Consider the following 12790-nt stretch of genomic DNA (forward strand, 5'->3'; position numbering starts at 1 on the left):
CCCAACCAGACTTTAACCTGGGTCTCTGTGGTGAGCAACCAGACTTTAACCTGGGTCTCTGTGGTGAGCAACCAGACTTTAACCTGGGTCTCGGTGGTGTCCAACCAGACTTTAACCTAGGTCTCAGTGGTGCCCAACTAGACTCGAACCTGGGTCTCAGTGGTGCCCAACCAGACTTTAACCTGGGTCTCAGTGGTGCCCAACCTGACTTTAACCTGGGTCTCAGTGGTGCCCAACCAGACTCGAACCTGGGTCTCAGTGGTGCCCAACCAGACTTTAACCTGGGTCTCAGTGGTGCCCAACCTGACTTTAACCTGGGTCTCGGTGGTGCTCAACCAGACTTTAACCTGGGTCTCGGTGGTGCTCAACCAGACTTTAACCTGGGTCTCGGTGGTGCTCAACCAGACTTTAATCTGAGTCTCGGTGGTGCTCAACCAGACTTTAATCTGGGTCTCGGTGGTGTCCAACCAGACTTTAACCTTGGTCTTGGTGGTGCTCAGTGGTGCCCAACCTGACTTTAACCTGGGTCTCGGTGGTGCTCAACCAGACTTTAACCTGGGTCTCGGTGGTGCTCAACCAGACTTTAACCTGGGTCTCAGTGGTGCTCAACCAGACTTTAACCTGGGTCTTGGTGGTGTCCAACCAGACTCGAACCTGGGTCTCCATGGAGCCCAACCAGAATTTAAAATGGGTCTTGGTAGTGCCCAAGCAAACTTGAACCTGGGTCTCGGCAGTGAGAATAACACACTGCTACGCCACCAGCGCACCTTGCATGTTTTGTGTAAACTCTGGCAGAACTGTTGATCTTTAGGATTTCATGCACAACATTTAGTAATCGCAAACCTGACCGCCAACAATGATGCCACCACTCACTCAGATCGTGTTTCTCTAATCTAATGTTTGATGTAAACATTATCTGAAGCTCTTTACCCTTGAGTGAATACTTCAATGCAGCTGTCTAATACACTAGCACACTTTTTGACACCCAGCCAGCCAATAGCATAGTCAAGATTCCAATCAGGAGTGGAGCTATCAGCTGCCCGGGTGTCTACACAGCTATGTTTGGGTTTGATTGGTGCCCTGTCCGGGGTATTCCTGCATTGCTGATGAAAACTTGATATGACACACACAGAAGAACTCAAACTATTGAGCAAGAAATTAACAGAATATAGAGGGAACAGTGGGGATGAGACTCTGCTACAGAGCAAAATCTGTTTCCATTGACTCTGTAAATAACAGTCTGGTATGATTAGATTGAAGCTTACCTTTGTCTTCAGGTGCGCTCTCCTGTGCTTTCTTCAGATCGCTCTGAAATGTAAACATTAAAAAAAGATTAACATTCTGCCAAATAGAAGAACATCAGACTCCAGTCCTCTTATATCACAGCCCTACAGAGATTCGTATCCCCGCTTATAAACTGCAAGCTCTGGCAGAACAAGCCTTTTCTAGACAGCTAATAAATCAAATCAGGTGTGCTAAATTAGGTTTAAAAACGTCTTTAGGTCGAGTCTTGACACCAAGAGCCTGAAATGTAATTTTTTACAACCATAGCAAAACAATCCCAAAGCAATTTCAGTTCTCTCACGTAAAAAATCCACTTTTCTTATGGCAACACAAACATTGCTTTAGACACCAATTTGAACAGAAAAATGGAGTCTCCCCCAAACATATATACCTTCTGGAAAAGCTTTTTCACAAGAGCTTGGAGTGTGTTGGTCTTGATGTTGAACAAGAAGGCCTAGTTTGCTATCGACATTCCAATAGACTATATGCACACTCTCTTCCAAACGGCAAGTCAGCCAGTTATTTCACTTCTGGAGTTCGTTTTTAACAGAGTAGCCCAGTGCCCAGGCCTATGATCAACAACGTTAGTTGCGTTATTCAAGCATCATGCCAGACGTCAGCAACCAAGAAAAAAAGGGCTTCCAATTCTACTTTTCAAGCTACATCCACAATTATGAAGGTAAGATAAAAAATATTCATATTTTCCTGTTCTTTCACTCAATGCTTTATACTGATTAGAGTTGAAACACAGGGCGCAAGTCTAAAATAACATCCTTGGCAGGACACCAATTTACCACTGGGCATTGCACTCACACATTTACCCAATGGCACCTAGGAGCAAGGATCAAACCCTGACCCTAGGACCCATGTTATCTTGGTCATGTGTGGCACATAAAAAAGGCTTAAGCTTTTTTTTTAGTAGTATTTTTGCCATTTTACTCTATAATGCATATTTTCTCAGGGTAAGTCTCACTACACCAGCTCACTGATGCCTTCCCAGAAGAGTGGAGGTTATTACAGCTGTTAAGAAGGTATCCACAAGGCATAAGAGGTCAGTGAATGGTTTTATGAGATGAAAATAACATCAATCATATGCTATGATCTTTACCAGATAGCAACACAATTATACACCTTTGGGAAATTTACTGTACACCCACTTTAGCATTGTGCTGTTTTAGATTGAATTTAATATTTGATAAATTGGCAGGAGTCGAAGGTAAATGGATTAAAATGTAGAAATGCATTCCATGTTTGTTTGTTCATGTGGGGATTTACCTTAGCTAGTTAGCGGTTACACAGACAGGAAGGCAGACTGCCAATGAACGTCAAGTCAAGTCAAAATTTATTTATATAGCGCTTTTTACAATGGACATTGTCTCAAAGCAACTTTACAGAATCCAGGACCAACAGACCAAAAACCCCTATTGAGCAAGCCGAGGGCAACAGTGGCAAGGAAAAACTCCCTTAAAATTACAGGAAGAAACCTTGAGAGGAAACAGACTCAGCATGGACCCCCCATCCTTCTTGGGTGGACTGGAGGATACTTTAAATAAATAGGATTTACACATCATACAAACATAAAATTAAACTGAACTGAATGTTATAACTAGCAAAAAAATAACTGAAGTTCTTCATTATTTAGTCCAGTCTGTAATAAAGCCCATTGTAAGTTCTGGAAATTTTTGGAGCAAACACGCCAGGTTTCCATCACATCTAGTAGAAGCAGCATTGTTGGCATGCTGCTTGGTATATAATGTCCATGGTATAATAATTGTAACCATAGAATCTGATTTGGCCCTCAAGTATCATCTCATCACTTCTTATACTTCCATGTGAACTGCTGGTTCGTGGGTTTTTAGACAGTGCAGCCCAACCCCCTTTATCATAATTTCTATTAAGGACATTACTAAAAAAAAAATTCATGTTGGATTTTCCATTGATTTGTCACTTGTCTGTATATGGCTGCAAGCAACACCCCTTATTCCTGGACAATATTTTATTGGAGCCCTGTAGTGTTAACGGTAAGGCATGCACAGAAAAGCTTATGTTAACCCTTTATTAAAAATGATTGAAATGTTGCACGCCTTACTATGACATTCTTGGTATTTACCAGACCATTAAACAGCAAGCAGTCTGTTTAGCTTGAGTAACCACAAATTGGAAGCAGATGGTGCATATTTCCACTGGCTGTTCAATATCTGAAATGTACATTTTTAATGACTGTATCAAAACAGTCTCTGAGCAAATTTCAGTAAGTGCAATTCTAATTTTGCTGTGTTGTGTGTGTTAGTCAGGCAGTAACACTTGAGTACTGACTATTTTATGAACAGCATGGCTTTATGTATGTGTTTTTAAAAGAACTTATATACAGTGTATCACAAAAGTGAGTACACCCCTCACATTTCTGCAGATATTTAAGTATATCTTTTCATGGGACAACACTGACAAAATGACACTTTGACACAATGAAAAGTAGTCTGTGTGCAGCTTATATAACAGTGTAAATTTATTCTTCCCTCAAAATAACTCAATATACAGCCATTAATGTCTAAACCACCGACAACAAAAGTGAGTACACCCCTAAGAGACTACACAAATTGAGCACTGCTTGTCATTTTCCCTCCAAAATGTCATGTGATTTGTTAGTGTTACTAGGTCTCAGGTGTGCATAGGGAGCAGGTGTGTTCAATTTAGTAGTACAGCTCTCACACTCTCTCATACTGGACACTGAAAGTTCCAACATGGCACCTCATGGCAAAGAACTCTCTGAGGATCTTAAAAGACGAATTGTTGCGCTACATGAAGATGGCCAAGGCTACAAGAAGATTGCCAACACCCTGAAACTGAGCTGCAGCACAGTGGCCAAGATCATCCAGCGTTTTAAAAAAGCAGGGTCCACTCAGAACAGACCTCGCGTTGGTCGTCCAAAGAAGCTGAGTGCACGTGCTCAGCGTCACATCCAACTGCTGTCTTTGAAAGATAGGCGCAGGAGTGCTGTCAGCATTGCTGCAGAGATTGAAAAGGTGGGGGGTCAGCCTGTCAGTGCTCAGACCATACGCCGCACACTACATCAAATTGGTCTGCATGGCTGTCACCCCAGAAGGAAGCCTCTTCTGAAGTCTCTACACAAGAAAGCCCGCAAACAGTTTGCTGAAGACATGTCAACAAAGGACATGGATTACTGGAACCATGTCCTATGGTCTGATGAGACCAAGATTAATTTGTTTGGTTCAGATGGTCTCAAGCATGTGTGGCGGCAATCAGGTGAGGAGTACAAAGATAAGTGTGTCATGCCTACAGTCAAGCATGGTGGTGGGAATGCCATGGTCTGGGGCTGCATGAGTGCAGCAGGTGTTGGGGAGTTACATTTCATTGAGGGACACATGAACTCCAATATGTACTGTGAAATACTGAAGCAGAGCATGATCCCCTCCCTCCGGAAACTGGGTCGCAGGGCAGTGTTCCAGCATGATAATGACCCCAAACACACCTCTAAGATGACCACTGCTTTATTGAAGAGGCTGAGGGTAAAGGTGATGGACTGGCCAAGCATGTCTCCAGACCTAAACCCAATAGAACATCTTTGGGGCATCCTCAAGCGGAAGGTGGAGGAGCGCAAAGTCTCGAATATCCGCCAGCTCCGTGATGTCGTCATGGAGGAGTGGAAAAGCATTCCAGTGGCAACCTGTGAAGCTCTGGTAAACTCCATTCCCAGGAGAGTTAAGGCAGTTCTGGGAAATAATGGTGGCCACACAAAATATTGACACTTCAGGAACTTTCAATAAGGGGTGTACTCACTTTTGTTGCCGGTGGTTTAGACATTAATGGCTGTATATTGAGTTATTTTGAGGGAAGAATAAATTTACACTGTTATATAAGCTGCACACAGACTACTTTTCATTGTGTCAAAGTGTCATTTTGTCAGTGTTGTTTCATGAAAAGATATACTTAAATATCTGTAGAAATGTGAGGGGTGTACTCACTTTTGTGATACACTGTATATAGATGTGTGTGTGTGCGTGCGTGTGTGTGTGTGTGTGTGTGTACCATGGCATTATTGAACTCCTTGAGGCCTTGCCAGGCTTGAGCTCTTCTGAACAAAGCTTTAGCATGTGTCTGATCCAGCTCCAGAGCCTGCAGAAAGACCAGACAACACACACGGATCACGTCATTATCCTACGTTCACAGCTGAGTTTGCTCTCTTTCAAACAGAAATGGAAATAAGCAGTGGTAGCTCAGTGGTAAGGGTACTGGACTAGTCATTAGATGGTCACTGGTTTGAGCCCCACCACTGCTAACATGCCATTGTTCTACCCCTGAGCAAGGTCCTTAACCCTCAATTGCTTAAATTGTATTAGGTCACAACAATAAGTTTTGTTAGTTTACTTAAATACAGTAAAGGTGGCCAGGCGTTCAGGTGGCGCAGCAGTAAAACGTGCTAGCACACCAGAGCTGGCATCTTGAACTCGTCATTTCGATCACAGCTCTGCTACCAGCAGGCTGGGCGCCTAAGTAAACAATAATTGACTTGTTCCCACGAAGGGTGCCGGAGATGATTTCCCATAACTGATGCAATTACGACCTCTGCTGGTTGATTGATGGTGCATGCACAGACAGAGATCACTGAATATCCATTACCCCACACTTTTAAATAACATTTTATTATTAACCTCACTTTGAACTAGGCGCACAGTCATGCTGGAACAGATAAAAAAAGCCTTCTTAGACTGTTGCCTCAAAGTTAAAAGCATGTTTTATTTAATATGAAAGCATATTTTATGAAAGCAATAATAGCTGCAGGTTCACCACAGTAACATCACTAATGTTCTACCCATAGTGCCACAAGGAGAACTCCAGAAAATTTCAAGTAGAATTATGCTGGATTTAGTGCCCATAACTGCAGAAAATTGATCTCCATGCCAATGTTTCTCTGTGTGCTGCTGCGTTTCCTAGTAGACCTTGCTTCACCACTGAACCAAGATTATGCGGATGGCTGGGCACATGTGCATCATTTAACTGCAGAAGACATGGCACCATTGTATGCAACAGACAGAAGGTACCAGATACCCCAGGACTTCTCCAGTCTTGTTCTGCCTAGTCAGAGCTGTTTTGGGAGCATGTTACGCAGGTATTCCTAATGTTTTGGCACATGGGTATTAATATTTTGTGTGTTTTAAGTAATACTAACACACTTCCGTTTCTTAAAAAAAAAAAAAAAAAAAAAAAAAAAAATTTCATTGGAGCAGATTTGTGTTCTTGAACTGTTGTCTACTTAAACTAGAGAAATGAAATGTTCACTATGGAAGCACTTCTGTAAGTCGCTCTGGATAAGAGCGTCTGCTAAATGCTGAAAATGTAAGTAATACATAACAAACTCAGCATTTAAAACAGTATTTCATATAAATGTATAACATTAAGGGTAAGCATCCACCCACCATAAACCCAGTAAAAAAGCTTAATGCACCAAAGTTGCTTAGTTGTGATCACTGTTAGGATGAGACATTTTTTGATAGTCATCACCACTGTATAGCCAAAAGTATGCTGTTTAAGCCACATCCCTTGCAAACAGATGCATAAAATCAAGTCTATCCAATTAAAAATTAATGTATTAAATATACAGACAATAGACCTTTTTTTTTTTTTTACTTTCCCCAAATTAGCTTGAAGAGGGCCCATGCCTGTTACAGCACAAACACACTGCAACAAGTCTGGAATAAAGAGGTAACTGATTGCATATTAATGCTTATGGAATTCCCAACAACCTCATGTTAAGCTGTCCATATAATTTTGGCTACACTGTGTACATCAGCACTTTTAATTCTTATTTTCATTAGATTTTTTCTGTCACCTTTTACTTCTCTCTGTTTACTACCTGCCTCTGTGTTTGACAGCTGAGAACAATAAAACAATGATGTTCAACAATGATGTTCAATAATGAAAGCTTGAGCCTTCCCATTTTTATTAAAGGCATCTCTCAGGCGCACTGCTGTGGAATGATACCACCAATTTGTGCAGTGATGTGGCCTTTTTATACAGTCTGGTTGGAAGTGATCTGGTGTGTTTTATAAGCCCACATACCTCATCACAACTCTCAACTGCCTCCTGCCACTGCTGCAGTTTGAGTTTACAGGCTGCTGTGTTGAGGATGCAGCTTAGAGCGACAGGTTCCAGCTTCTTCTGTGTACTTTCATCATCCAGAATATTACCACACCTTTCTAAATACCTACAAATAAGAGCCAATCACAGTTCAGAAACTTAAGCACCTATTTACTAATATTCTGAGTAAAGGTTCATTAGTATGGAAAAAGGTGGAATTTTAACATGCAGTAAAATTACTTAAGGAAGGTGAAGAAGTTTCTATCAAATACTATTGTGTGTATATTTGAAGTACAGTGGATTCAAAAAGTATTCAGACCCCTTGACATTCTGCACACTTGACTGTGTTGTGAATTTGAATGGAAATAATATTCACAATATTTGGCATATTTACCCAACAATCACCCAATAATCAGGTAACATCCAAAAGTTTACCTTCTTCAGATCATTAGTGAACATGTGAACACGCTCATTGATTTTGTCCTTTCAACACTACAAATACCCCAATCATACAGCAAAAATAGCGCTGGACTGACTTTTTAAAAGTCTCTAAATGTGGTCCAGCCAAAGCGGAGATTAAAACCCCACGAAACATCTGTGGAGAGACCTGAAGATGGCAGTTTAGAGACTCTTGCCATCCAATCTGGATTAGCCATGACGGATGGAATGAGATGAAGCCAGGTATTGAATAAATGGCCTAAATACTGAATAAGAAAAACATATTTTACTTGTCATTCTTATATTACTTATGGCATGATCTGTGTTATGTGTAAGTCATTTTTTCCTTTTTTCTATTTGTCCATTTATATTTTTGTTTTCATTTTTGTTCCTGCCAGAAAGTTTAGGATTGCTCTTGTGTTTCCTTGGTTGAAGTATTCTTCAACAGTTCCAGGTATGTGTAGCTATTGTCTCTCTTTGGTGTATTTGGGGCATTCGTTCAGAATATGCTTTATTGTGAGCCATGTTTGGCATCTTTTACATGTTGGGGGCTAAAGTGAAACAAGAAAGTGTGCAAAAGTTCAAGGGGTTTGAATACTTTTTGAATACTGCACTGGAATTATAGTGATTAACAAAAACAAACTGGTTGAATGCTGGTTTCTCCTCACTGTAAAGTCATGGTGAATGATTGAGTGAGGTGTTCACCTTAGTGCTTTGGAGTATTTCTTCATGGCAGCCTGCCAGTTCTGAGACTTGAAGAAGTTATTCCCGATGTTTTTGATGTCCTCAGCGACAGACAGGATTTTATCAGCCTATAAGATAAAGTTCAGCAACAACAACGTCAAAAAATCGTAATTCTTACACCAGAACTCCTCGGGTTCAAAACTCGGCATAGCCACCAGTTGGCTGGGCGCCATCTAGTGTGCATAATTGGCAGTGCCTGCAGCACATACCAATTGGCCACCGTATCTGCAGGGTGGGGGCCAGACTATGTGTGGGTGGGTGTGTGTGTGTGCTCTTCATACGCTGTGTAAGGACCCTGATTGGCAGAAGAGACGCCTGTGCAGAATGCATGGGCGAGAGGAAGGAGGGCTGTGCGCGTGTCGGAAGAGGCGTGTACAGCGACGTGCTCTCCTCGGATGCAATCTGGTATCTCTCAGCAGCGGAAGACAAATTGAGTGAGATAAATCGGGAGGAAAATGCATTAAAAAAGGAAACTATCATATCGTAGTGATGGGGGATGGTGGGAGTTTTACCATTTAAACTGTGCCAGTTCAATCCTTTTGACATTTTAGTAGTCTGAACTAGAAACGTCTCGTAATTAGCATATTTAATATGCAGCATGAATCTCAACATTTTAATCGTCCTGTGCCTAAACACCTAAGTGAACTCATCAGTTCTGTCTATACTGGTATCAAAAGAGAAATTAATAAACACTCACATCAATAAAGTCTAGGTCAGAGTCCTCAGGGAAGTCAGGGTGGACGTCTCCAGAGCCATCGTTAGGAGCCACGCCCCATTCATCACCTGCTTTATGCTCTCCACACTCAGCAATGATACACGGCTTTATAGGGAGAAAGAAGAGAAGAGGAGTTGCAATTAAAAACTGTAAATGACAAGATTGGGCATCTTTATTTATCATACTACTTGAATCAGTATTCCTGTTCAGCGTCACTGGACAAATCAAAACACCTGGAGGGGGCGCTAACGGTCCAGAAAGTTTCTGCAAATAGTGTGGCATTAAATATATTAGTATGCAACGCTTTCAAAAGAGCACTAAAATGTGGCATTGCCTGGGTGCCTACATGGACAATGATTGGCTCGTACATCGGGTCGGGTGCCAGAGGGGATTCCTTATAACTGATGCATTTACGATCAATGGCATGTGACTCTTTGTGCACAAGACCGAGCCCCATATGAACTTGTCCAGCAAAAAATAAACAAGTGAGCTGTAAAATAGGAACCGGGTTTGCATTATAGATAGCAAGTTTCCTCATGCTTGGATGGATTCATAGCTCTCAATTCGCCCTTGGATTAACAAAACGACAACCACTACCAGAGCAATATTGTGTAAACATTTCAAACAAAACTGCATTTGAATTAACTGTCAATACTGTCAGTTGGGGTGCTCGGGTAGCTTATGTTTCATGTGAAAAGCTTAAACGCTGTAGTAAGCGGCAACATGCACCTAGTGCAAGTGCAAATCGATTATTATGTGAAAGCCGCCTAAGCTCCATCACTATACTGCCTTTAACTATTTGTAATTGTCTAAACTGAATGTGGCACACCTTGCCGCTCAGGTGGCATAGCGGTAAAAAGACACGCTGCAACCAGAGCTGGATTCTGAGTACCTCGTATCGAATCCAGCTCTGCCTCCCCGGTTCGAGGCTGAGTGGCTGTATGAGCAACGATTGGCCGGTTGCTCAGTTGGGGGGTGGGACAAAGAACCGGATCTGGGTCTCACTCTGTCAGAATGCGATTACGACCTCTGCCGGCTGATTAGAGGCACCTGCACAGAGATGAGGAAGAGTGCCCTTAGGGTGTGTCTCTCCGCATGCAACGTTAGGTGGCGCCACACTCATCGATGTGTGGGTGGCAAAAATGCATCCAGCTGCTGCCCATGTTTCAGAGGGGATATGGGTGAGCTTCGATCTCCTTGGTCAGGGCAGGGTTCGGCATAGACAGAGAGGAAGCACGATGAAAATTGAACAATTGGATGCGCTAAAGGGGGAGAAAAAGGGAAAAAAAAAAAAATGTGGCTCACCTTGACTGGATTGTCATCTTTGGTGTCGATGCTCTCCAGCATCTTGACCACACCCATGCCCTTTATTACTTGCCCAAACACCACATGCTTGCTGTCCAAGTGAGATGTGGGCACAGTGGTGATAAAGAACTGCGAGCCATTGGTGTTGGGTCCAGCATTGGCCATGCTCAGCAGGCCTTCTTTGTCATGCTAGAAGAAGAAGTACTGACTGTTAAAATTCAACGCTTTTTAGCATTATATTTATAAAACAAGAATCTTCAATGAGTTTGGGGTAAATAAATCCATTATTTGCAAAGAAACTACAAAGAGAAGTCTGCACAGAATGTTTCAGAACCAGGAAAACAATTTGCATCTTGCCATGGCTTTAAAAAGTGTAGTTTTTAATTGGCTGGAAGTTATTTGTTTGTTTGTGATGCCTCTCTGCATAGATTCAAAGCTAATGATCAGAATCCCATTATTACTGGCACGAAGAACTGAAACAATGTTACAATTACTGGCACTGCATTATATAACTACATTATGTAAAGCATGTCTTTAATCATATAAATGTGCTCTAAAAAATACTTTATTGCCTACCATTTTGAACTTTTGTTCAAAATAATGAAAAGACTAAAAAAGTACTAAAAGAAAGACTGTAACCAATTGTGGCATACAGATTTGTCTTTTTTCAAGCATCATACTGCTAATAAAGGGAAACTTTTAGTTTCTATTTTGAATGAAAGATTAAAAGAATATGCAATTCATTTACAGCTCGTTTTGTTCATGTTTATGTTGACTAGGTGCCAGTATTAGTGAACGGGACTGCATATTGTGCAATCCATCTATTTATCTATGTGGTTACACAGTTGCTCAAGCTGTGAGGACTGTAATAGTTACTAAGCAGTTGCAAACCAGTAAAGTTATGGTCTGATAAAATAAAAACAGCAGGGTGTAATTTCTAAATGACCTAATCTGTAATAGATGAACAATAATTACTTTTGCTCAATATAAGCAAACGATGTTATATATCAGTGGTCCCCAACCAAAGGGCCATGGACCGGTCATTTATTACCGGGCCGCACAGAAACAATAAATAATTTATCTTTTTTCTGTTTTATTGACGGTCTGTGAAATTATATCTTATATGAAACCGGTCCGTGGTGCAAAAAGGCTGGGGACCGCTGTTATATATACACTATATTGCCAAAAGTATTCGCTCGTCTGCCTTCACGCGCATATGAACTTGAGTGACATCCCATTCCTAATCCATAGGGTTTAATATGATGTCGGCCCACCCTTTGCAGCTATAACAGCTTCAACTCTTCTGGGAAGGCTTTCCACAAGGTTTAGGAGTGTGTTTATGGGAATTTTTGACCATTCTTCCAGAAGTGCATTTGTGAGGTCAGACACTGATGTTGGACGAGAAGGTCTGGCTCACAGTCTCTGCTCTAATTCATCCCAAAGGTGTTCTATCGGGTTGAGGTCAGGACTCTGTGCAGGCCAGTCAAGTTCTTCCACACCAAACTCACTCATCAGAAGCGTGAATACTTTTGGCAATATAGTGTAGTTTGTCACCCGCTCACCACCTTAGCACTCTGTGCAGAGTAGTTAGTGAAGTTTTGTTTAATCCTGTTCAGAACAATTATCTGGCAGTGATGTAAACAAGGTGGCTTGGTGATTTGACTCAGACACAATCCTTCCACTATATTTACCTTATAGTGGAAGTTTTCATCCTCAAATTTGTCTCCGTATATGCTCTCTCCTCCAGTGCCATTCTGATTGGAGAAGTCACCTCCCTGGACCATGAAATTCTTAATGACTGCAAAAAGAGTGTTAATAATAAGACAAGCTATAGATTTGCAATTAAGTCAATTTGTAAAATGCAATAAAAACAAGAATCTGTGATTTGTTCATTTGCTTTAATCTTTAACTGACAAGTACAAAGAAAAGATTGGTTTACACTCACTAATTTAATTGTATTTTGTAATGTAATCAAACCTGCAATTCACTCAAATACTGTGTTCATCACTTTCTTTTAGGCTTTTTAATAATTTGGGTACTAATTGTTGCAGTTTTGCAAGCGGATTGTGCCCATTCTTGCTTGATAAACTGATGTCAGATTTTTCTCATCATGATGTGCCATACACTCAGCAAAAGATAGATCTGGACAACAGGCAGGCCAGTCAAGCACACGTACACTGAGCCTTTAAAGCCGATTGTAGAACATGC

General features: G+C 41.4%; 1 protein-coding gene across 1 annotated transcript in view; it reads left to right on the forward strand.

Annotated features, from left to right (window-relative positions):
• The first annotated feature begins 6401 nt into the window (after positions 1-6401).
• Positions 6402-12790, forward strand: part of LOC134318702 (cathepsin F-like) — a 141144-nt gene continuing 134755 nt past the window's right edge. Inside the window, 2 exon segments of the mRNA XM_062999637.1 lie at positions 6402-6412; positions 6945-7005. Coding sequence (XP_062855707.1) covers positions 6402-6412; positions 6945-7005 — 72 coding nt within the window.

The sequence above is a fragment of the Trichomycterus rosablanca genome, chromosome 8 (assembly GCF_030014385.1).
Source record: "Trichomycterus rosablanca isolate fTriRos1 chromosome 8, fTriRos1.hap1, whole genome shotgun sequence".
NCBI classification, from domain to species: Eukaryota; Metazoa; Chordata; class Actinopteri; order Siluriformes; family Trichomycteridae; genus Trichomycterus; species Trichomycterus rosablanca.